The sequence below is a fragment of the Podarcis vaucheri genome, assembly GCF_965113315.1.
Source record: "Podarcis vaucheri genome assembly, chromosome: 5".
In the NCBI taxonomy this organism is placed as follows: Eukaryota; Metazoa; Chordata; class Lepidosauria; order Squamata; family Lacertidae; genus Podarcis; species Podarcis vaucheri.
This window is the reverse complement of record NC_138763.1, coordinates 77,014,818-77,041,978: the sequence shown is the minus strand read 5'-3', so window position 1 is coordinate 77,041,978 and position 27,161 is coordinate 77,014,818. Positions and strand designations below refer to the sequence as shown.

The window sequence follows — 27,161 nt, the reverse complement described above, 5'->3', positions numbered from 1 at the left end:
ACCGTGTTCTTCACATTTTAAAACACAACACCTAAATAAAAACAATTAATTCCAAACTCAATTATTTAAGAAATAGTCTCTCTCCTATAACTGAGCTGCCCCAAACCTACCCATATAGTAAGCCATTTCCTAACAAATCCCTTTACAAATACACAAAGACCAGCTTACATCATGTTAACGCTTTTGAACAACGCTCTCTGAATGACCCACAAAGCAGTTCAGCAAAGTCTGTGGATTAGATGCTGTTTCTGTTCCACACCTTCTGAAAGTTTTAGCTTTATAACAAATCAAGAAACGGTTCGTCTAATGAGCAACATCAGTATTAGAGAAGCAAGCAATTACTATACCCTTTCGGAATTGCTCCCAGCCATAGTGTAATTCACATCGCATATTTGCGTCCTCTGTTCAAGCCATCTCTACACGCACTGACAGCCCATCGAGCTCCTGCTCAGCCTCTAACAAAACACCACAATTGCATTAATGCCCATGAACAGTGTGCAGTGGGTCAGCACACTTCCAAAGCCTCTGCTTTAGGGCAGAACAATTTCAGCTTCAACCTAGTTCATCTGTACACATTCCACCAAGTGTAGTTTGGCTGCACAAACAATCTACAACACAGGCTTTAAAAGAGAGATATGCCGGCAACTGAGGCTTTCTGAGTATGCAACATGATCTATCCCATGAAAGCTGGCATAAAAGCTTTTCTTTTGGGGTCAAAATATGCACACAAACCTTTTTCACATTTATTGTGCATGGCTCAGTGTTCTGCACAGCTACTGAGAACCTGGGTTAATGCCTTAAGAAAAGTATACTTTTATGAAGTACACTGGGTTAATGTATTAAGAAAAGTATACTTTTATATTTTCAAGTATACTTTAAAGAAGTATGCTTGAAAACCAACAGCCTAAACTTAAATATAGTGAAAATAAGTAATGCTGAAACAGTACCACTCTGTATTTTAGCCCTATGTTTTTAAGTTCAAAATATGTTCTTTGCTTCAGCCGTTAAAACAAATTCCCTCTGCCTTCTTGACAGTGCATGGATTCAAGAAATTATTTCTCTCCTTGCTGGATCAGCCAAGCATTCTGTTTCCAACAAAAGTCTGCCAAGTGCCTCTGCAAGTTCACTAGAAGGGCATAAAGGTTAAGGTCACCTCCTGCTGCTTATTCTCAGCATCCAAACCAAGAACCATACTGCCTCTTAAGAATGGAGATGCCACTTGGCTCTCCTGGCTAATAGCCAGTATCAACAGACCTAAACTGCATGGGTCCGTGTACTCTTTTTAAAAGCTACATACGCTAGTGAATGCAACGATTTTGCCACAATGCATTCCAAGCAACGGGGACCCAATGAACAATATATTCAAGAACGCAGGTGGCACCAGCCACAACTGGCTAGAAAAGACTTGGGATGTTGCAACTGTAGCTCTGAACTTCAGCTAAGCCTGATTGTTGCAAACTGGGTTTCGATCATGGACAACGGTCCTCCTTTCAGTGTTCTGGCTTGCCCTCCAGGAGCCCTGCACCAATAGTTACACACACAGTGCTACCTCAGGTTAAGAACTTAATTCGTTCTGGAGGTCCATTCTTAACCTGAAACTGTTCTTAACCTGAGACACCACTTTAGCTAATGGGGCCTCCCACTGCCGCCAGAGCATGATTTCTGTTCTCTTTTTTTTATTATAATAATATTTATTACAAATTTTAAACATAAGAAAAACAAACCAATAAACATACAAAGTACCCTCACCAAACACCATAACAAAGACAACAGAAAAAGTTTAAAGAATAGACATAGAGTAAAAAGAAAAAATACAACAAAATTTATCCTCCACTCTTATTTTCATAATCTTTGGACTTCCTCACATCCTGAAGCAAAGTTCTGAACCCAAGATACTATTTCTGGGTTAGTGGAGTCTGTAACCTGAAGCGTCTGCAACCTGAAGCATCTGTAACCCGAGGTACCACTGTATTCCAATTGTCTCTAGGAACAGTTCCAGTTTCTGTCTCTTCCTGGTGTCTCATGGCCCCTATTTTGCCTTCTGGGCAAAATAGTGTTGTTAACTCAAAGGGTTGTATTAGAAAGTGCATGTGCGAAAGATGTACCCTCTTCCCCAGGTCTTCCTGAAAGTTAAAAATCTGGCTGGGGGGGGTGCATCTTGACTCCGTGGATGTACATGGAAGGGCACACACGTCTCCACACTACTTCCATTCTGTCCTCCCCCCCCAAAAAAAAACCACATCTCCTTTCTAGCTGGTGTATGTTGCTGAGTGGGTTTGGATTAAAGCTGTTCTATTAAAAGTACAACCTGACCTATTGTAAGGTTGAACGCTTGGTTACACATTCTTAGGAAACGGTTGCAGCCCTCAGCACACCCTGAGCACAATCAATGTCTAGCAGGCAGAGAAAAACCTTAGCATGGGAACTAACAGGCATTACTAATGCGTACACATCCTTATTTTCTTCGGTCAGGTGTTGGAGGGTATGTTGCTATAATACAACCTGAAACACAGTCTCCTGAAGTTGAAGGATCAGGACAGGGGAGGAAACCGTTTGTGAAAACTCCACCCCCAGGGAGGTGCCCCTGTCTGTTTGTGCAACTGATGCAGGCAACTCTGCATTGACTTTCACAAGCTCTGCTGCCCCTTGTGTTATTGTCGCCAGCTGTTCTGCACCGTAAATTAATCTGTGGGTAATCCAGCAACTAAAGCTGCTTTTGAAAATATGCTTACAAAAATTATTTCAGATTCAATAAGATCACATATCATGATTTATCTGAGCTGATACTGTCCCCCCACCCCAGCTTAAATGCAGTGTGTGTATATCTGTGTATTGATGCATTTATGTGTGTGTGTGTGTGCATATTATATACATACAGAGATATATACATGCACAAAAAACCACCTAACCACACACACTCACCCACACATATGTATGCATGAGTACCCATCCAAGTTCACTGGCATTTAAACAAGGCTGTGCAAGACAATATGGTTGCATTATTCCTTCCGAATTATTTTCATCGCCACAATTCATCATGGAAATACTGCTGACCTTCAGGAGGAATTTATTCTCCTTTTACCAGCAATACCTGAGGAATAACAACCTTCACTAGAGCGATTGATTTTTGCAACTATTGCTGTTCTACAGGAAAATCCATTATATCCCTCCACGATTAATTGCTCAAATACTGCATAATGTGGTTTACAGGATTGTGACCTAATCTTGCGAACTAATGTTCCGACGAGAAATCCTGTCCACCTAAGCACCACCTCTGAGGTCATAGGATAAATTGCACTGCATGTTTTCAGGATTTTTTATTTGATTTCGTATCTGCAGCATCAGCACTTTTAGCTCCCTTTCCAATAACATATGTTTCAATTCAGCCAGGTATGGCCGTTTGATATATTAAGACCTTGCTAGAATTTACCCGGTAAAATGTCACAAAATGAAAAGTATTATAAAATAATATTCACCCAAGCTATTCTAGGCCTCTTGACACAAAACAGCCCATTTTTTAATTCTTCCAGAATCCCTTTATGCAGCATCCTGAACACACCATTTCGATCACAGTGGAAAGCGATCTTGCATCATTCAGCTTACAGATGAAACCGAACACAGTCAACAAAATTAAGCCACTAGAGACATGTGAACATTTATCTGCAAATAGATAACTGCCCTGAATGTTAAAAGTTCTACTCCTGCTAACTAAAACAAAGCAAAACATACATTATTAGCTTACGAGTACGTATAAATCAAAAGTCACTCCTGTTACAGCATCTGCAAAGGCTTACTTGGTCCAGGAAGCATTCTCCCTCTTCCACTGCCATTTTCTGTGGCCAAATATGAAATTTGATGACTCAATTAGTTAACACTTTGGACACTGCATTACAGCTAAAAATAGCCACCAAGCAGGAAGTGCCGATTTTTTTTTACAAAGCAACTAAGCTTGGTCACTTGTTAGACTTCCTTAACTATTTTTAAACTGCAGAAAGACAAGCAAGAGGATTGGAAGGCTAGCAAAGGAGAGTTATCCTGGGATTCCTGGCTGCTGTGCCACAGTTGTAATCTACAGCCATTCCCTGAATGTGTAACCGTGATATGTAGAATACCAAAAATAGCCACCAAATCAGCTGGTTAGAAGAACACTGTTGGTAGGTTGGAATCCTTCCTGAAACAAGCATTTGTGATTCTGCTTATCAGCTGCTTCCTTCTGAAAAGGAGACTGGTTTGGCCTGTTTTTCAGGGGCAACAAAATCAGGGATTTTCCACTCACCCTTTTCAAGCACCAGAGCAGACTGCTCTTTTTCTTATGTGAATGCTTAAACAAACAACCAAACAACCCGCTAACCAGCTGCTTATTTATTTATTCTTATTTAACATATTTTGCATGCTATTTAATTGTAAATAAAACCTCTAAGCAATTTACAAACAAACACACACAAAGATAATAAAGGTCAAGGTTAAGCAATTTCATATATATGTTCATCTCTTATTATATGTGTGCTAAAAATATGCATTGCAAAGTCAAATTGCAGATTAAATTGCATGCCAACTTTACATTCTGGGTAGCCTTGCTTCAACAACAACAAAAAATTAACAGGTGCCAAAAAGAGAACAGCAAAGGTGTGTGCCTGTCTAAAGTCAATGAGAAGGAGTTCCAGAGCAGGAGCTGCCAAACTAAAGGATTCAGTGTCTATCAAAACCAAAGCATACATAAAATGCCAACAAGCCTAAAGCAGTCAGTCGCATTTCTGCTTTGGAGAGCCATGCAAAGAAAACCCACAGCTGTTACCAACTGCTGGGTTAACACCTAAGTTTCTCCTTTGGGGAAGGACCGTACCTGCGCACCCAGTATGCAGACGGCCCCAGACTCAGTCCCCAGCATCTTCAGGTAGAACTGGGAATTTGCCCCACCTGAAACCCTGGAGAGCTGCTGCCAGTCAGTATAGACGGCAGTGGTCTAACTCAGTAGAAAGCAGTGCCCTATGTCCCCAAATTTCATGGACCAGGGCCTCTTGCGGAAATTCTTCAGGCGCCTTTTGCCTTCCTCTGTCATTGTATAAGAGATGTAATTAGAAATTATAGTAGGAGGCAGCTGCTAACAGGGAAGCCCTCTTCCTCTGTCATGGCCAAGTCATTTAAAAACAGCTTCGTCCTCCCTGTCAGTTGCTCCAAAGTTTACGCATGGTCTCTGGCAGCTGTTGAGGTGGCATTACAATAATAATTCCCAGGAGCATTTTCATTCTAGCAGGGGGAGAAGCTGCACAGAAAAGCCTGTACTACTACTTTTCCATCCTTATTTACTATTGTACTTCTTCTTCCTTATTTACTATACCTGACTCGTTCCACCCACTGTTATGTTGAACCTCGCATTAATTGGGACAATTTATGATTTCTTTAGGTTGGGATGGAATGAAACGTGACAGCGTACATACATAAATTAGAGCACAGAGGGAATCAGACAATAAAAGGAGGGTGGGGAAAGAAATGTTCTCTTTATTATGCTGCTGGTGGTTTCCAGAGATGCCATTTGAAGAGGGAATAGAGAGTGTGGAGAAGCCACCTTCCCCTCATTTTTAAGGAGCATCTATACTTCTAGGAGTCTACTGTAAGTGATGAAATGGGGCGATGCGCTGCTCACTGCGATATGCGTTCAAGGCACAAATGCTCTTAGTTTGTTTTTGTTTTTTTTAATGACACTTCACCTCCGTTGATGACATTCACATGGTTATTATGACTGATTTAAGATGACCATGGGAAACGTTCTTAGAATACACTGGTCAAGGGGTTAGGGACCTGTCTTTCAGGCTGTGGGCTTCATTCCTTGCTGGGCAACTTCATGCCAGTGGTAGAAAGGGCCAGAAAAACATGCAGGCAGAGCAATGGATGCAAACTTTTACCTACGTGCAGTATGCTAATTCCCCATATACAGTAGATCCTCCTTCATCCCTAAGCTGTGACCATGGTTTCAGAAGGTCTCTACGATACAGTTGACTCATCATTTCTGTTGCTGCTTTAAAGCAGAGTTGCAGTGACACAACATGAACAGTGGCTGCTCACTATGTTTGGAAAACAAGGCAGGCAACAGCAGCTGGAAACAATGCGATGCATTTTTGGAAAATAGATATTATGAAGTCAAAGGCATGTCAAGTTATCATTAGGCGGCACTGTGAACTGTAAGTGGTCTTGTGCTATATCACCATATTGATACAGGGAAAATGGTATCCAATTTGATGTGACAGACTTTTGGAATTTCGGTAAAATGCATTGACTGAAACTTCTTTTATATCAAAACCTACAATTTCAATCTAAAATACAGACCCAGTGAAATCTTAGTACTTTGGGAATTCCTGAGAAGCTGTGAGGCTTGACAGTTCTTCTTCCTGACAAATTTGGGGAAGGTTTTACCTGCTGCTATCACAAAAGGCCCACCATGTCTATGCATTATTTTTTAATAATATCAAGGTTTCCTTCAGTGCATATTGGGGACGGAGAGTGGTGGCGGCTTCAGTGTTATGATAGTCAAATTCTACCTCAAAACTGGGCTCCCTTGAATTGCTCTCCTAGTAGGAAGGAAAGTGGAAACCAACTAATTTGGAAGTACTCATAAACCAACTCACAAATAGTGGTTGGACATGATAGTGAAGCAGCTGCCACATGTGGGTGTTTAAAAAAATAAAATATCCTAGATGTGATCACGTGGGTTTGCAATTCCATTGCTTTGGCGCTGTCACCAACTCTCCCTCAATCCTTAATTATGACTTTGCCTCCAAGTTGTATTCTTGGATTCTTTTGATCTCTGCAGAAGCAGAGCTATAAGGTCATGAGATAATTAGAAACCTCACAATCAGCTCTACATCTCAAACGATGCTCAATTTTGTCATAACAACGGGGAATCATTACTCAAATGGCAACCATTACTCAAACAGTCTAGCTCATTTGTGCCTGTGACTGCATTTCTTCAAACCCTTGAGGAGGGAATTAAAGAGTGCTCCAAGGCTTATGAACTAGGTAATCAGGAAAGCTGCATACATTATCCATTATGGAAGGGAAATAAACACCGAGAAGACTTACTTGAGAGGCTTGCAGCAACATGGGCAGAAAGCGTTCATACTGGATTTACCCGAATATAAAATCAAGGGGTACCTCGGGGGATTTATTGCTTGCTAATTTTCTATACCATCTTTTACCAACAATTTGTATATCATATTTCAAAAGGCATGAGAAGATACCAGTGCAGTTTACAGTAAAACACAGTCCAAGGCAAAGCCTTAAAATGAGCAACTGAACAGCCTCTGTCTAGCAACTCATTGTGAAATAGGGGAGTTCTCAATGCATGTGGAGCTCACACACCTGACATCTGGAAGGGGGCCAAGTTGCAGCATAACTCATTAGGATGCCCAAAGCCACCATACGGCCAGGTGACCAGAGGAACATCTTTCCCCCAGTGCACGGCTGCTTCCATGCTAGCCAAGTTTTTCTGGTATTGGCACCATTTGCTTGCTCATTCATGCCTGAGAATCCAGGCAAGCTTCCTCCTGAACCACTTCAATCCTACGCTTTCCCTCAAGGGCTAGTTCGTAGTGATTTTTAGAGCTTAGTAAGAAGCAGCGGGACATGGGTGGCACTGTGGGCTAAACCACTGAGCCTAGGGTTTGCCAATCGGAAGGTCGGTGGTTCAAATCCCTGCGACGGGGTGAGCTCCCATTGCTCAGTCCCTGCTCCTGCCAACCTAGCAGTTTGAAAGCACACCAAAAAGTGCAAGTAGATAAATAGGTACTGCTCCAGCAGGAAGGTAAACAGCGTTTCCGTGCGCTGCTCTGGTTCACCAGAAGTGGCTTAGTCATGCTGGCCACATGACTCGGAAGCTGTACGCCGGCTCCTTCGGCCAATAAAGCGAGATGAGCGCCGCAACCCCAGAGTCGGCCACGACTGGACCTCACGCTTCTTACCTTTAAGAAGCAGCAGTGCAAGCTTTCAGCATTGATTTCACACCTAGTTTTAGTGGTACAGTTAAGTAGTTGAAGACTCAAGATGTCATGTTCTTATAGGTGGGGCTGGAACTGTATGGTAATCTGTATTTTATATATATATATATATAGCTTATTTCAACATGTAGTATGTGAACCCTGATGCATTTGGGGCCCTGGACTTCTGCCCCAAAGTCCAGCACAACTGCCTGGTTTGGAAATGCATTTGATGATGGTGAGTAACCCTGATTCCTCCAACAGTGGCAGGCCTCTGCTCCCATCCATGAATTGCCTGCTCACCCCTCTATCATAATCCTCAATTCAACACCCAACCACCTCATTTCTGATATAATGCAAAAGTAAGTTGTGGGAATTTGGGCTCCGAACCACTCTTATCAGGTTCACAGATGTTTTCTTTCATTGTTTGGGAGTCGGGTGAATCAATCACCACTTTCTGCTACTACTTCCCTTCCCACATGCATTACTTCCTCAATGCTTTCAATCCTTTCCTCTCAATGCATGTAACTATTTCCTGTGCACTCCTGTGCTATATATATATGATGATAGATAAATAGATGGATAGATAGATATCATGCAAACCAGATACTGCACAGCAATCTGAAAAGAGTGAGCTGACAGTTTGAAACTAACTGACTTTGTGTTTTTGGGCAGGGGAGAGGAAAAGAACCCACCCCAAAGGTGCAAACACAGCTATCTTATTCAGCATAACAGAATAATGTGGGAACAAACACAAAAGAGAACACCTACTGGTATGAATGAGAAAAACCAAAAGTGCCCTTCATATGCATATTTAAATATATGTGGGAGAATGGGCTACTCCAGTCTATTCTGAATGGTGAAAAGTGGATTAACAGTTGAATAATGCTTATAGGTGGAGAAGCTCAAAGTTCCTTCAGATCAGCAGGCAACCTAGAATGCAGGAGATACCAAAATAATAAGAAACAACAAACTTGTGTGGCACGTAAGAAACTTATTAGGGCATAAGTTATTGTAGGGATCAGAGTCCACTTTGTTAGCTGCATGAAATGCCATTCTGAATTGATAGGCACATATATACACACACAAGGCTGGTGGGAGGGAGGATAGAGAGAAGAGAGGTCAGAAGGAAACAGATTTTCAGCTTACTGAAGGCCTCTACTCTTCGAAGATGTCAGGAGATGTTGTGGTAAGAAAACTGCAAGCTGAGAAAATCTCTTACATAACCAGGATCACTGGCTGAGATTCACAGGATCAGCATCTTGGAAAAGTGATCTGATACCATAATTCCTGAAAAAGCCAATTAGGAGGGAGGAATGCTGAAGCCAAATGAATTAGACAGACTATTGTCAGATAAATACTGTATTTCCTGTAGGGTTAAGGAGATGAGGGAGGAAAAAAAGAGAAATAGTTTAGGGCAGCAACAAGCATGTTCTTGCTCATGTTAAAAGAAAGAGAGAAAGACAGACAGACAAAAGAGTAAGGATATTCATTAATATGGGGGATGAGTGTTCAGACCCCTGGGCTCTCACTTGTGGGGTGCCTCAGGGTTCTGTCCTCTCCCTCATGCTTTTCAACATCTACATGAAGCCGCTGGGAGAGATCATCAGGGGATTTGGGCTGGGTGTTCATCAGTATACGGATGATACCCAGCTCTACCTCTCTTTCAAATCAGAACCAGTGAAGGCAGTGAAGGTCCTGTGTGAGTGCCTGGAGGCGGTTGGAGGTTGGATGGCAGCTAACAGATTGAGGTTGAATCCTGACAAGACAGAAGTACTGTTTTTGGGGGACAGGAGGCAGGCAGGTGTGGAGGATTCCCTGGTCCTGAATGGGGTAACTGTGCCCCTGAAGGACCAGGTGCGCAGCCTGGGAGTCATTTTAGACTCACAGCTGTCCATGGAGGCACAGATCAATTCTGTATCGAGGGCAGCTGTTTACCAGCTCCATCTGGTACGCAGGCTGAGACCCTATCTGCCTGCGGACTGCCTCGCCAGAGTGGTGCATGCTCTGGTTATCTCCCGCTTGGATTACTGCAATGCGCTCTACGTGGGGCTACCTTTGAAGGTGACCCAGAAACTACAACTAATCCAGAACGCGGCAGCTAGACTGGTGACTGGGAGCGACCACAGAGACCACATAACACTGGTCTTGAAAGACCTACATTGGCTCCCAGTACGTTTCTGAGCACAATTCAAAGTGTTGGTGCTGACCTTTAAAGCCCTAAACGGCCTTGGTCCAGTATATCTGAAGGAGCGTCTCCACCCCCATCGTTCTACCCGGACACTGAGGTCCAGCACCGAGGGCCTTCTGGCGGTTCCCTCACTGCAAGAAGCCAAGTTACAGGGAACCAGGCAGAGGGCCTTCTCGGTAGTGGCGCCTTCCCTGTGGAACGCCCTCCCACCAGATGTCAAAGAGAACAACAACTACCAGGCTTTTAGAAGACATCTGAAGGCAGCCCTGTTTCGGGAAGCTTTTAATGTTTGATGTATTATAGTATTTTAATATTCTTTTGGAAGCCGCCCAGAGTGGCTGGGGAAGCCCAGCCAGATGGGCGGGGTATAAATAATAAATTATTATTATTATTATTATTATTATTATTATTATTATCCGTCTGAGTATCTGAGACCTTTAGCCAGAAGATACAGAATTAACAATAATTACCATCTACCTCAAAGTATCCCCACAGAAGCAACAGTATACAAAAAAACCCTAAATTTATCCTGCCTCCACAGGAATATCCTTGACATTCTGGAGGCTCCACACTAAAGGCCACAGCCTGTGTGCCTGTCTGATGCAGTTCAAGGAAGCAACTGGATATTATGAAAACTATAATGTCACATAATGCTAACTCTCAACGAGAAAAATTAAAATCATTGCTAGTGCCCATGCATTATCAACTTCATCATTTTTCATTGTAGCACTACTCTGACTGAGAACCCTGGAGCTCTGAAAATCACTCAGCTATGGTGGAATCTGTCTGCCACAGAAATCTTCAGCCACTCTGCGTTCCCCCTATGCTCACTATTTTCGTTAAGGTCTCACGGACAACTTGGAGGAGCCTAAGAGCATACCCTCCAACATTTCTCTGATGAAAATAGGGACGGCCTATTCCATAATAATAATACCACAAGCATCTGACTGGCTTGCCTATACAGACTGCCTTCAGATGTCTTCTAAAGGTTGTATAGTTACTTATCTCCTTGGCTTGGGGGTCACATGACTCCTTACCAGCCAACAATTCTCCGATGAAAATTGGGACATCCTAAGGAAAAGCGGGACATTCCAGGACCAAATCAGAAACCAGGGGCTATGTCCGTAAATCCAGGACAGTCCCTGGAAAATAGAGACACTTGGAGGATCTATTAGAAGTTTGTGAATTGCAGTTGGGGGCACCCCAGGATTTCAACACAGTTTCCAAAGGGTTGCAATCTAGCTCCAGAATATCCTGGGGTCCTAAGGAAACCCTTTATTTATTATATTTATATACCCTTATTTAAGGCTACCTTCTCCCAAGCAAGCCAAGCAACCACCATATGGCTCTTTAACTTCAGTGGGTGGAGCAACTCCTAAGAGGAGTGTGGGAATCAGTTGCCAAGAGGAGATCCTGCCACAGGGCTGCAGGGGGAAGCCCTGCACCAACAGTCCTTCTCAGCTCCATCCCCACCTCTATAACCAAAGCATCCCCCCCCCTCCCAGAAAGCCTGCTGGATGAACAGCACAATAGGTGTGCTATAGCAAAGACCAAGCACTGTCTGGGGGCCATCTAGTGGTTTCTTGAACCAGCATAAAAGCAGGCAGCGATCCCTCCACACATCAATGGCTAGTGTTTCTGACATCCTGCCAGGAGCAGAGGACAGCTGGGTGACTTGCATTCCAGCCAAGGCCCACGTTTTGCCAGCAGCACACAAGTAAAACAGCCTCCTCCTCCTCCTCGGCCCCTACTGCAATGGCTGATGGCTCAGTTCAAACAAAGGCACACCCTGAAGAGCTATTACTCGCTGCAGCGTTCCCTTCTGTGCACCACACGAGCTTCTGCAGCATCACCCACACATCTGGGAAAGCAAACCTCCCTCAAGCTAAATGAGCAGCTAAGAAAGGGAGAGAGAAATTAGGGGAAGGAACAGAGCTCATTGCACCCCCTTCTCCTACCTTCTCGGGGCTGAGTGGGAGCAAAGAGAGGGAGAAAAAGATAGAGAGCTACTGCCAGAGGCAGGGAGCAAGGTCGGAACTTTTGCCTGCATTCCTGCAGCAGGCTGTGACAAATTATGCTGCAGGATGCCTAGCCTTCTATGAAGTAGCTCCGAGTTCCAGAGAGCACAAAAGGCAGGGGTTTCAGAGTGCGGGGGTGGGGGTGGGGTATTTGTACAAGCTTAAATAAAGTAAAAATGATCTTGGACTGCTTGCCAGGAAAAAGCTCATAGGCCACCGAGTGACCTTACTCATGTGATTTCATGTCCTCCCCACAACAGCTGAAATGTATGATTCATCATTAGGAAGGTGAGGAGCTGCAGAGGAGGGGAGGGTTCCTATCCCTTTACCAGGGGCGGAGGAAGGGGGGTGCGGTGGGTGCGGATCACCCCGGGTGTCACCACTGAGGGGGGTGACAAAATGCCGGGCGGCACTCACAGCGGGATCTGCAGTGCGCCCGAGCCACACGCCTCTCCTGGGAGAGAAACAGTGGCTTGGGCGGGTGCAAGCTCCACACTGCCCAAACTGTCTGCCTGCTGCATCCCCCCTCAGCTGTAGGGCGGCTGAGTGGGAGGAGGCAGGCAGATTCCGGAGGCCCCACGGTGTGCCCCGCCCCTCGCCCCGCTGCTTGGCACGCCGCCCCAAGCACCCCAGTGGCTTCCTCCACTGCTGCCCTTTACAATTGTACAGGAGAGGGAATTCTGGCAGGTGTCAATTGACATGCTGGGCAGGAAAACCTTTTCAGGAGCCCTGTCCTTCTCTGCTTCCCATCAGCTTATGTTATTTATTTTTATTTTCTACATGCATATCCTGTCTTTCTTCCAAGGAGGCTCAAGACGGCGTACCTGGGTCTCTCTCTTCTGCCCCTGCAGCCTCCATTTTATTTGCATGATTGGCATAATTGTGGATGCAATTGCCATTAAAAAACAACAACCTGTCCCTTGGATGCAAAGGTACATTTAATGTCATATGTACTTTGGACTAGGGTCACAACAGTTGCACCAAAAAAAGGGGGGGGGGATAATGAAAGTGATGCTTATAGCTGTTGAATGTTTATCCTGCTCAGATGGTGCAAATCTGAGTTGGCAAACCTTGTCATTCTAGGTCTCCTGGGAATGCATGCCAAACAAACAGCAAGACAAAACAACCATAATGTTCATTTAAAAATAAAATGGTAAATGAAAACAATATTTACTGAAATACAAATCCTAGTTTCTATATCTGTCAACGCACCATGGTTTACCATTCTTAATAGGAACAGAGTGTGGTAAAAATAATGGTAAAACATGTGAGAGATTCAATACAGAGAATCTTTAAAAGAAATTGTCGTACTAAGTCACAGGTACCAAGAAGATCATTCCACATACCCCAAAGGGCTTTGCATTTGCATTTCCCAAATTGCAATGCCAAATGGCAAACCACTTTTGAAACTGAAGGGTAGTTCAAAAGCAGTTTGAACAGGGGGTTTGCTGTTCAAAGAAGAAGAAAAATCCCAGTGGACATGTCCAAACTCTAAAGTGGCTTCTTTGAATATAGTTAAATACAGTTGCATGTGCAAATGTACAAAGGGTTACTGCTAATATCTGCCATTTTCTGTTCCATATATATGTGTGTGTGTGTGTGTGTGTGTGCATGCTCACAAGCGAGTGGCATGATCACGCATGAGTGTATTCAATGCCATCCCATACAGAAATGAGGGCTATGAGTGGCAGTAACATATGGAAGGGGTGGCAGGGAAGCATCTTGTCACACAAGCTTCCGCACAAATAAGCAATTTCATGTAGAATGCACAACAGTGACCTGAAACTGCATTTATTAGGTCTATGTGTTTGAGATGGTACAAATGGCCAGCATGCACATCTGAAAGAGGAACAAGAAAAATAGGCTTGCCTTTATAATTTTTAACAGGGGCTGGTGCACAGCTAAGCATGTGCTGTGCAATATGACCAGAGATATTCAAGGACTGCAACAGTCCTGTTAAGGGTGAAAGTTGCATTTCTATATTGTTGATTAAGCATTCTTAACTTTCAGTGCAAGTGCACAGCAAGACACACACAGCTGCAGCCCCCAACTTGTTTCGAAATGATATTTTTTGTTATTATGTGGCCCGCTTAAAACACCCCCCCCCCAAAAAAAAAGCAGGCTAGGTTTGCAATTTACCAACATTTTAAATCGGGTAGGTAACTAGTGTCTCACCTGTTGTTAAAGGGCTCCAAATTCCATCAACCTTGGATGAGCACAGCCACCACATGGGGGTGATGGGAGGTGTAGTCCAATAATATCTGGAGGGCCACAGGTTTCCCTTCACTGTCTTAAATAATGATTTTCATTTCACAGGCACAGTCCATCATGAAAACGACGGCCCATTTTTGTTCTGTATTATTATACACTTTATCTTATTCCGTAAGTTCATTATGCAGTTTGCCCTGTTGAATATGTACTGCTGACTATGTATTATATTAATGCAATATTAAAATGTAACCTTCAAAAGATAAATAAATTCAAAAACGAAAAGTAAAAAGAAAAATGATGAGGTACGCCTCCAGGTTTCGCAAAGGTACAACGCAACAAAAGGTGTGAGCAAGCCCTGGGACCATCCGCTTTCTGGTACCTGCCTCAATAAGCTTTTAAAATGTTAGCAACAAGAAGCCAAATGAAGAGCAGGTGCACAAATGCCTCTGGGAGGGATGCATTATGCATGAGGAATCAGCCACTTCGTCACATTTTAGTTTTCACCTGCTCTTGTGGTGTGCAGCTGTGCCATGTTGGCAACGTCTGTGTGAGCACTGGGAGGACCTGGAGATTTAATGCTTCTCATCTAGTTCTTGATGTGTGCCAGTTGCAATTATTCACCAGACTTTCCCCCTTTTCATTTTGGCCAACTTTCGTGGGCCTTGGAGCTGGCTTATGCCAAAAGGTACCCAAAGAGTATGCATTTTACCCATGGAGTCTATAGCCAGGCTGCAACATCCAGACCTGTCATATATTGAAGACTGGCCCCTACATAGAAGCTGAGCACTTCCCCGATATTTTCCATTGCCTTGTAACTCCTTGTCCATTCTTGGCTGTGAGTCCTAGAAGACCTGCTCCCTTCCCCAGAGGCCTTTTCTCGCCTGGCCTGGGAGGGATCGGACTGACACCAGCTACAAAAGCAGAGGCTGCTGAACAGAATCTTTAGGTGGTATTGTTTATGCAATTTACAGGTGGGGAGGGGGGTTTGTTGCAAAAAGTGTGTGTGTGAAAAAGAAGAAGTGAGAAGAAGGGATGGAAATGGGGATGAAGATAAAAGTGGGGGTACAAAAGGGGCTGCAGAACAGGAGGGGCTGGTGTCTTCATAACTGGGCAGACGAAGAAAAGGATGCTTAGCAGTGGAAATGTGTGTGGGGGGGAGATGAAGGAGGTTACCCACAGGGCTGTCTGTGTGCAAGGGGCTTACACAAAAGGAGGAGGAGGGGAAACATCGGCATGGGAGCAAATGCAAAAACAAGGATGCAAAGTGTAGCTGCAGAACAGAAGTGAAGTGGATTCAAAAATAGGTTTGGGAAGGTGAGAAGTGGGGTTAGTGATGGTAAGGGGTGTATGTTAAAGTGGGGAGGGGGGTTAGTGAGTGGAGTGATCAGCACTGTAGAAAACCACTAGTGTATGTACAAGCGCAGATAAAAAAACGAAGATTAAAACAAGCCATTCATAGCTCTGCTGAACAACAACCAAACAGCTACAGTGATAGATGCTGCTAACCTGAGATTCTACTGAAATTCCGATTCTTGTGATAAGCTATTTAAATCATCGTCTATTTATAATTACTAACAAAATACCCACTGTTATGTTATTCGGTGCATGTTCAGGGAATGATGGTAAACTGCAAAGAGCCCTAGCAGGGCCAACCCAAGTCATTCCCCGCCCCCTGCCTAAATGGAAGGGCAAGATGGTGCTCCCCTCTCATTCCATGTCTAGAAGTTTATGAGACTGGTAGTTGAACTGACGGTGGGTTTGTAATCTGCTCTTGGGAGCAGCAGACTAGAACTGGAACACGGAGCTATGTCCTCCAACAGCTTTCTGCCACTTCCTCTTCTGCTGCCACCCCCAGAATCTGCTGCCTGAAGCAGTGGCTTCACTTTGCCCAATGATAGGGTTGGCTTTGAGTCCTAGTGAGCTACAGTGATAACCAAAAGCCTATTTATTTACAACATCCAAATATTAAAAGGATGTTAGCAGATGAGATTTTGATTAATCATGATTATCTTCTGTCCCCCCTCTCCCTCCTATTTGCATTTGCATTTTGAACCAGCAGTCCTTGCCAACAACACCCCCAAAAGTCGAAAAGGAGAGTGCACTTTTCAGTCTTTCAGGCTCATGGTACCCGTTGGATTGTGCCCAGAGTAAAGGAGGTTTTTGAAAAGAAAGAAAAGTCTAGAAATAAAGCATTTAAAAATAAAGTGGATTAAAAAACACACACCATTGTTTTGGTGCTCTGATCTCACTAGCTTCATAACATTGCAGAAGAACATTAACTAATAACCATATAAATGTGCTGTTGTTTTGCATTTTTTGTTAACAATGATATTGTGGGGGGAATCTGCTTCTTTTGTGGTTGTGTTTTATTTAGCCCATCATGTGGCTCCATGCTTCAAAAAAGCATCAGCAGCAATTGTATATATAAAAAAGTCACTGAACTGCGAAAGAATGGATAAAGCACAGAAAAAGGACGAGTCTACTAGGATAATGGATGTGAGCAAGCCTAAGTCCTTTCCAGTTTTCATTTATTAGAATATATTGGTCACCCAATGCTAAATAACATGAAGTCCTTGTTCGTAACTTTTGTGATATGATTAAAACAAGTTCTGATTCGGCCTTCTTCTGACGCAGGGCCTTTTCAGGTAACACAAATCCAGGGATTGTTGTTTTTTTAAATGAAGCTGCCCTATACAGATCAGACCACTGGTCCATCTAAGTTCAGTTTTCTCCTAGTAGTTGTGCCGCCTGGAGCTGAATGGAGTTATAGTCTAAAACATCTGGAGTCACCAGGTTGGGGAAGATGGTCTAGTCCAGTGGCATATGCTCTAACAGTAGCCCTTTGATGTAAGATTTAGAGACGCAGGGTATAGTTTTTTAATTATAAAAAGTTTCAATATTAATTGCATTTAACCTTTGGCTAGAATGCATCCATGAATGATTCACGAGCGCCTACATTTTGTGACTTCTATGCCTCCCTTCTATGATGCACTCTATCTCTCCTATCTGACCCTGAAAATGGCACAAATGGCAGGATGCTTTCTTACGTCTGTTGTGAGTTAGCACCGGCATCTCCGTGAGAGGTTCCAGGGACAGATATGGGAAAGGAATGTCAGCAGCCCACAGCTGTCCAGTGAGTTGTAAGCCGAGACTGCATGTTTTAGAACACGCCAAGGAAGTTGATATCAATGTGGGGTCATGTCTCTTCATATCCCTTGACCTACTGTGACCTTTACTGATGTATGTAGAAGAATGTTTGATGTTTTATGACTCTTTGTTTGCTGTTACTATATAAGCTTCATTCTGATCTGTCTCTGGGCAGTCTGGAGCTGCTGAGCGACTGGTTGGCAAGGATGTCCTACTGCAACAGTTAATAATCCAGGTCCCTAACTGGATTTGCTGGTGCTTGCTGTAATTCTACTGGATCCATGTTTTATTTGAAAGGTGTTTCCTCACCTGGGTAACAGGTGAGAACAGGTGGTGTAGAAGCCAAATTCTTACACTTTCTAAAGTCTCTTCCACTAATGCCACCTCACATGCTTTTAACTGGAGGTGCTGGTGTTAAACCTGGGATTTTAATGTGTGCAAACTCTGAAACACAACTATGGCCAGAAAACTAAAGCCATCACATCATTCGAAGCTTCTACATCCTCTACACACAATGAGGAAACCACTGCCAGTTGCATATTTTTATTTGTGGCGAGTGGGAGTGCTTAGACAAGATGCTTTCAGTGGAGGCCCCCTTCACGCTGCCATTGTTGCTGTTCCCATTCATTTGCCTCTCTCTGTGTGTGTCCAAGTGGTACCACCTCTCTTGGAAAGAGAGAGGACAAGGCATGAAGCATTTATTGCTCCCCTGGAGAGGGCGAGTTAACAGGAAGCAGTGGTCGAGAGGCCCTAGAGATTGGCAGTGGGCCCCCTGTTGGATTGTGGGTCTTGGCAATCTCTGATGCCAGTCCAGTCCTGGAGGAAACCCCTATAGATTAATCTGCTGCACCAGTGCTAGCCCAGCCTCCTGCAACCAGCACGGCAGCCTGAAATCTTCAGCTTCAAATCTTCTTCTTCTTTGGCGATCACTCATAGCTGAGTAAGATTGTCTTCCATAAACATGGTTTTAACAGTGAGTCCGTAAGTGACGGTGGAGGCCAATTCTGGATCCACACATCCTTCCACAATGGGGACATTGGTTTCCGGGTGGGAGTTGATCACGGTGTGGATTTGCCAAGTGTGCCTTCCTCTTAGCATGTTTCTCCCTTGCATCCTGAGTTTGAGTGTCTTCAAAGCCCATGACACCTTTGGTAAAAGTTGTTCTCCAATTGGAGCGCTTGCAGGCAAGTGTTTCCCAACACTACATTTTAAAAAATTTGCCTTGAGACAGTCTTTAAACCTCTTTTGTTGACCACCAATGCTTCAAATACTCCTATTTACAGAGTAAAAAGCTGCATTGTCCTTAGTAAATCTGTTCCTAATTTTGACCTCTGATTTCATATGCTTCCTAGAAATTATATCATCAAAAGGAGAGTAGCTGCATCTTGCATGTATAGGAGCAGTGATGCATTTAGGTCACTTTAAACGCAACACTTGACGGTCTTTCCCCACCCCCAGCCTTTAGATGTATTACTGTACTTCAAAAGGCAGTAAGCCAGCTCTGCTGCATTTGGGGGCCCTATTCCTCATTCTGCTGAATGGAGCCCTGGACATCTACCCATAAGTCCCACCCTGATGGCACTGCTGTGCATGAACACTATGGAGTGCATCTTTAATCAAAAGGTCAGTCACCACCTTGGCTTTTAAATCAACAGGCTGTTGCATGTGAATGAACGGAGCATATAGACACATGGAGAATATAGACATATAGTTAAGAGCATTCAAGAGCACTGGGGTTAGGGCTCAGGAACTGATGGTTGCCATGAGGATTGTAAGCACGGCCTGGAATGTTGGTGGGGATGGGACAGATACCCCATTAGAATGGGGAGAGCCTGCTGGGCAGACTTCAAAACATACCAGGTCTGTCTAGCTCTGTGCAATTTACACGGAACAATAACTCTCCATCTTTTCAAATAGGGTCTTTCCCAGTCCTACCTGGAGATGCCAAGGATTGAACCCAGTACGTCTGTGTGGAAAGCATTGGCTCTATGGCCGCTCCTCTAAATTCAGGAGCACAGCATGCAAAAATCTTAGGGTCAAAATAGATTTTCAGTCTAATGCTCTCTCAACTGCTTTAGCTTTGTTATTTTGCTGCTGAAATGGATAATGTATTTTTCAACTGAGACATGGAAATTCATTACCATAACAACGACAACACACACACACACACACACACACACACACACACACACACACAGTGAAACCAATGGGGAAGACAGCCAGTGTGCTTCATAGTTATATATTTATCTCTCTTGTATGTTTCCATTCAGATTGCTAGACACCTAAATCATTGTCTACTGAGTCTAGATCTCAACGCACTATCAACTTTGTGGAATTCAGAGATCTCATTCTGAAGGATCTGATTATGTCACTGCTATATAGTGGTATATAGATAGAATTCTCTGGCATGGACCTGTCATTCTGGAACTATGTCTCTAACATTCTGCAAAGCCATTTGTGACAGAAACGTATTGAAGGAAATTCAGCAAACCTCTCCAGGTTATAGCTCTAAACATTCCCTTCTTGTAGCTCATGGGATCATCCCAATAACTTTTAAAGTGCAGTCTTCTATCGGTAAACTGTCAATTGGCTAGTTTAGGAAGACAAAACTCTGCAAAGAACCAGAGGGCCTTGAATTGGGGACTTTGGAAGCAGAACCCACTATATTAAGCAAGACGCTGTTCTAACCTTCATGGTGGCAAACAGACATGACATCAGAAGTGACAGAATTCAGGCTTATCAGTTCCACATGGTTTAGCAGAACCCCAAGATCTATGAACCAGAGCCAAATACACACAGTAAGATTTAAAGACTGGGGTGACTCTGAACACATTCTGAGTCTAGGAGTTTGTTTTGGGAACCAGAAATGAATGGAAGTCCATTCCGTGAGATATCTTTGCTTCAGCAGGTATGGGGGAAAGACGTCTGCTTTTTGTGTTGTTGACTAGTTCAACAACTTGGATTTTAAAAACCACACCCGTTGTTGTAAATCACCCAGAAACATACCAGCAGACCCTAGTTTACCTTTCACCAACCCCTGGGCTGTGTGACCTCAAAATATTAAAACCAGAAGTAAACTGAATCACAACATCCTTTTCAACTGTTATCATTTCGAAGACTCAAATAACAAGAGCTGACAGGTTTGAGGGGTATCACGGCAGAAGAGAAACACTTTGGAATAAGTGGTATCTCAAGAAAAGTTGCAATATGGTTCCCAAGCTTGCCATCTCTTTCAAACAAGTTTTCCACACTTGCACTAGCAGTGACCCCAATACAGATGTAAATTATGTTGAACAATACGCCTGCAGCCCTTTACAGCTCTTTGAGATGGTTATGGATTTTCAGGACCAATTCCTTTTTTACTGCCTTAGCAGCGCCAGATGCAGTGTTTGACTTTAAAACGCTTAATCCAAGCCCATGCAGGGGCTTAACTGCTTCTTTATTATTATCACCACTAGCAGCCTATGAAGATAGGCAACATTGGTTTCAAAATCTTAAAAACAGGTGTACTTTTCAAGAAGGCACATAACCAAGCAGTTTAGGCAGCTGAAAGCATGCCATAACATCCCTATAAAGTAAAAGTGCTTTGTTGCAGAAAAGAAGCAGTAAGATCCTGCAAGAAAATAGCAAAATAAAGAAATATTTAAATAAATACCTTTCTGCGCTTTGTGGAGATGATGGAACTATCACACGTAGTTCAAATGTCTCCTCTGTCCAGGCCATTTCATAAAGTCCAAGCTGACCCTGCTGACCACATGGCTTCCACATCACCACCCCAAGTTGGAGCACTCCAGCAAAGCCCCTTAAACAGCCTTCAGGTGCAGCAAGCAGAAAGGAGAGCTACTAGCTTCACCCCTTTTAAAACTGAAACCATCCTACTTCTGGTAACAGGATCTGCCTCTAGGGCCCAAAGCCAGTTAAAGCTTTGCATGGAGTCTGAATAGCTGCACCTTCCCTAGATAAAAAACCTAAGTCACATTTAAATTCCGAATCCTAGGTGTGAAAAGTAGGCCAGACAGACAGAACACCCACATTTACACTGTCTGTGTGGCAGACAAGGTCCAGCCACATAGCCATTAGGAATCCACTTCTGACTCACAAATGGCCGTACTTGTGTCAAGCCAAACAGGATCATCATAGGAATGGGCATTTCCATCTGCATCGCAGTGGGCATGAAAATGTGCACTCTATATATCACAACATGTGGTGCAATTAAGACACATGTCTACATGGACAGCTGCGTCCAGACTACATGTGTATTTCCCAAATCATCAAGGTCATCTGTGTGCAGGAGCTGCTTCCATCTGCATATGTCCCTTGCTTAATGAGGGTGGTTGCCTTTATTTTTTTGTTATTTGTTATTATTCCATGGTGACAGTATTGGTTTACATGCTCTCCCATAATTTGGTCCCTATTGCTTCTTTCAAGTACGCCACACAATGAACTACATATAGCAGAAGAACTTGCTACCTTGCCCTCTACCCCAGGCATAGGCAAACTCCAGCCCTCCAGATGTTTGGGACTACAATTCCCATCATCCCTAGCTAACAGGACCAGCGGTGAGGGATGATGCGAACTGTAGTTCCAAACATCTGGAGGCCTGGAGTTTGCCTATGCCTGCTCTACTCCTTGTCACCTCAAAGCACTCATAGTCCTTCTATGTCATCAGATGTCATTGGAACACAGTAAAACAAGTATTGTCAGCTACGTCAATGGGAATGCTGTTTGGAGGATACACTGTTGTGTTCTAGTTGGGCACAGGCCAAAGCTACCTTACAAATCTCACCAGCAGGGTTGATCTTGGCGAGAATTCTTTCCTGCTCAGTTTCTCAGATCTCTTGCTTCAATCTTCTGTGCAACTGTGCCAAAAGCAAAGTCCAAAGTTATCAGCCAGCACCACCTTAGTGCACATAATAGTACACTCACATCACTCCATGCCTTGGGTTGAGGTTCCACCTCTGGTCTACTGAGCTGGAGAGCAGACATGAGTGTAGCGTGCAACAGGTATGTGGGAGAGTGGGCCTTACCACTGGCCAGGCAACCAGGACTGTCAAATTCCTGGCCAAGAGCACCACAAACCTTGCTGCCTGTGCCACCTACAGCACTGATATCATCTGTGTCTTCTTTGCCCTTCATCTTTCATCGATGAGAAGCCTGAAAGTTCAGCTGAGAACTGTGGCCCCTTCCATGCTTTTGTACAATGGAATTACTGTGTGCAATGAAAAATGGCATTGTCCACAGTACCCATTGTGCCCGCCATTTTGCATTCTGCTGCCCATGCACCGGGCGAATGCTGTGAGTGAATGACAGCAATCACAATGGCAGCTGCCACTGTCGTGACAGATGTCTCGTCAAGACAACTAGGTGGCCAGGAAGAGCCTGGGTGGATTCAGCCCAGTCTTGGCAAGCGGTGAGCTCAGGCTTTGGCTCCAGTGTCCGAAGGCTCTCTAGTCTACGGGCCTGAAAGGCAACGGTGACACACACTTCCTACAATTCACCCCATGTTTGTTGTAACAATATTCTACTTCATTAACAAAATATTACACATCCACTCGGGAGGCACAAAGACAGAATTTGTACCATAGTTATCGCTGGCGCAGATGGCAAAAGAATTAATTGGCTCATAAGCCAAATGCTTATGTTTTACATAGTATCAACACAACATGCAACAGAGGATAAGAGGGGACCAATTAGTACCACTGCCTTAAGCACAGAATGGAAAGTTCAGGTTTGAGAACTTGAAAGAATATCCCATACATGATGTGTGGAAAGAGGAGGAAGCCACCAGCATGGCAGGGGATACTCGCCAATCACCAGAAAAGCTGATAAAGCTCTGCCCCGCACTCTGCCCTACTAAAAACGCAGAGTAAGCCATACTGACATGGTGCTACAGATGGGAAGTGGTGTAGCACTGGCAGGATGTTATTGATCTGAAGGCTTTTACTCAGCTCTTCAGCCCAAAGAAAAGGCTCCTAGAGCAGCTTAGAAAGATCAGTAATAAGACAGGCCTTGCCCCTCTGGCTAACTGTCTAAAAGACAAGACAGAAAAGGAAAAGGAATGGTGAGGGAGGAGAAAGAAGAAAAAAGCAAGTTCAGGTACTGGTTCTTAGCTACAGGTTGGCATGCAAACAGTTCAAGGATAAGAGGAGCCAGATGTTGCTGGTCTCTCAGCAGAGCCAGTGGAGAGGCCCTGCTTCCCATCTTTTTGTCTCTCTGCTATAGTCACATGAAATGGCTTCTGCTAGGGTACAGGAGGAGCCTGACGGAGTTGGCTTCTCAGCAGAGCTGATGATAGCCTTGCTTTCCTTCACTCTCTCTGCCAGGGTCCCAGATATAAAGATGCATTGTGGAGTTGGAGGCATGTGTTGGATGCACTCCTGAAGCAAGGTTTCAAAGGAAGGATCAGTGGACAGGGTGCCCAGAAATTCCCATGACCTCCACAGTAAAGAAACTAGCCCGACCCTGGAATTATGGTACTCCAAGGGCAGCTAGTTTCAATAGCTGCCCTTTTTCCTTCTCATGGCCAAAAGAGAATGACCAGGGACCCCAAGCAAGACTTTTAGGGGGTATTCCCCCCCCCCCACAGAGCACAGCCAGGAGCCACTTGACAGCCAGGGCCAATTGCATACATTATACAGGGACAAACCCAGGTTTTCAGCTGAGCATACATTGCATTGGGAGCTGCAGCCAGCCTTAACTTTCTCATGAGGATCCTAATACAACGCTTGAATTTGCAAATGCATGTTTGCTGCATTCACAGTTTAAAACATGGTTCACCAAAAACTGCAATGTGTAAAATGGTCTGCGTGAGATGAATTCAGGACAAGAGGTTCAAAATCAACACTTCTCTTTTTATAGGAGATAAATCCCACCCGCTATGGACACCAACCCACATATAACTCAGCAGAACCCTAATTACTATTTCTTCTTTTTAAAATCCATACACTGTGGGTGTAAGAAAGCTTGGAATTAAGTTGTTTTTAAAAATAGCATGTTTAAATATTCAAGCAAGCAAGCATGGACCATCCAGAAGCTGGTTTCAAATTATTTTCACACGATGAGGAACAAAATCTAAAGCCAGAATTATATTGATGTATAGAATCTCCCACTGTCATTAATGGCAGGGAAGTCCCAGAGGCTAAAAATGCAGGTCAACACTTTAAGAAAGATGTACAAAATAAGGGACAGCAAGGATGTATTTTCTCCTTTGCTCCACCAAATCTGGCAATAACTAGTAAATAAGTCCCCAGATGCACTGCTGGCAGTCGGCCAGGAAGGGCATCTGCTGTGTTTATGAGATTTGCAGTTGACATATCTCTCAGCCAAATATAGAATTATTCACTTCAGTGATATCACAGGCTGTTCCGCAGAAAAAGAAGGAACATCCCACTAGTTCATTGTGTCTCATACATTATGTCATACTTGGTGTGCCTGTCCAAAGAAAAGATATGCAAGAACAGTGTAAGTTTGTGCCTAAAATATGAAATATTGGAGCAAATGTGCAAAATGTATATAAAATACTGCTTTCTCCTCAAAACCTGTATTTCCTGCAATGGCTCCGGCTCAACTTGTTAGACCTCATATCATCCCCAGCTAAAGGGAAGCCCAAGTACAGTCATACCTTGGGATGAATACACTCCGGGTTAGGCAAATTCAGGTTGCGCTCCGCGGCGACTCGGAAGTAACGGAGCGCATGCACAGACCGTCAAAATGACATCACGCGCATGCGCAGGAGCGCCGAAACATGACCCACACACCCGCAGACACGGGTTACGTTCAATTCGAGATGCAAAAGGGGCTCCAGAATGGATCCCGTTCGCATCCCGAGGTACCACTGTATATGAGATTGCCTTTGTTCACATCCATATCTCGTCACTTCACCTTTCTCTCCCAATTGTCAAAACTTAGATAGGGTCAAAACATTACTTTTTTCTGTCTATCTGCCATTCACAAACTCATAGCCATATGATGTATTGCCATAATGTCATTCTTGTATATGTACGCACAGAGAGGAAGAGGGAGCGCCATCAATGTATGGTGCTTGCAAAGTAAAAGAGTTCAGGTCCCTGCCGCAAGGACCCTGCATTCTGTAATTTGCCGTAAATTTGGAGAAAGGGGATGGTGAGAGATGCGAGGAAAGGGAACAAAATGTACAAGGGAATAACAAACCTATAGAATATCAGCCAAATAGCAGGGATACCTCCAAATATCACTGCTCAAAAACCTTAAGCAGAAAAGAAGAAGCAAACACCATTCCACATCAGAACTTAATATAATGCAAAATAATATTTTCTGTTTCAAACAAACCTTTATGTACAAAGACTAATAAGAATTTACATTCAGTGCAGGGCCCTGATATAACACCATTTTAGAATATATATTATGATTTCATTATATTGTTATTTTGAGTTATTTTACTTTAAATGTATTTTATCATTTTGTGCCATGTTACTGGGCAGCCTCATACAAATATAGTATAAGTAACGTAATACTCTGCACAAAGCCTTTGCTTCAGTTTTGCAAATTGATGGGATTCCCTGACCCAGATTCTAGCCTTCTCCATCAAGTCCTTTAAATTAAACAGAAAAACTGGCTACAAATTAATTCTAACATTATATGCATGTTTAAAAATTGTTTGGCACCAATGGTTCATTTTACTTCAATGTATGCAACGAATGGCTCTCTGGAGGCCCTGTGAAGTGTGCTGACAGTTCTTTGCCCATGTGGCAATGTCAACGGTCTGTCTCATCTTTGTTCCTGAGAAGTGAATGCACATGGAACGCAGAACTCTCCCTTCTGCATTCTGAAGACAGTGATTGGGTGCTATCAAACAAGCTGCAGAATAGGTGAAGTTCAATGCACTCATTCAAATTTAAACATTCATTCAGCATGGCACAGTGGACAGGATACTAAGCTTGACTGGGGGGAACCTGGGTTCAAATTCCATGCATTTATTAAATTCCCCTTATGGTCTTTGGCAATTCACTAACTCTCAGCATGAGCAAGCCCATGGAAGGTTGTTGTGGAGCTTCCTTTGATATAATGTAAAATTTGGAAATGAATGAAAAAGAAGGAAGACTTTTAAGGGCAATTTTCATGCATGGTCTCGGTGGCTGCATTCCCAAATCCCACCACGTCAAACCATGGCTTAGTGCAAATTGGCTGGCTTCTGAGAAGGAGACTGCAGTCAGCTTGCTCCACACTGGGCTTCTTAGATCAGTATGACATGGCAGCCAAGCCAGAGTTCATCTTAACATGTTGTCTGAACCTGGGATTGCCCTTAGAGTCTCTCCTCCTTAAACGCAATCTGAAGCCAGGATATGTCCACTTGCCTTGAGACGGTGGTTTAGAATGTGGTTAATAATGAATTAGTAGTAGTATAAAAACCATTAAAAGCAATGCAGATAATACAGTATTGCAATAATGTACTATGGACATTATACGCCACCATTCATTGCTATAAAATGTTGCATGCTATGACATAAAATCCAAGCACATGCTTAGTGAAAGGCTCAAATCAAACCCATACAGAACAGCCGCCTGAAGATTCAGCACGATGGAAAAACTGGGGGTTTATGCCTCTCCCTATTTCCGTATCCATTTCAATGAAAAAAACGATAGCCT

At 43.6% G+C, this 27,161-nt stretch overlaps 1 protein-coding gene across 28 annotated transcripts in view; it reads right to left on the bottom strand.

The window, feature by feature from the left end:
• Window positions 1–27,161, bottom strand: part of ANK3 (ankyrin 3) — a 400,513-nt gene that overhangs the window by 154,322 nt on the left and 219,030 nt on the right. Inside the window, exon 1 of one of the 28 annotated variants that reach the window (XM_082222260.1) lies at window positions 3,795–3,860. The exons of 26 other annotated variants lie outside the window; for them this stretch is intronic. In XM_082222260.1, the coding sequence (XP_082078386.1) occupies window positions 3,795–3,830 (36 nt within the window). In that variant the 5' untranslated portion in view covers window positions 3,831–3,860. Of the gene's footprint in view, window positions 1–347; window positions 526–3,794; window positions 3,861–27,161 lie in introns of those variants that run through there. One more of the 28 variants, XM_082222262.1, reaches the window with a different exon arrangement.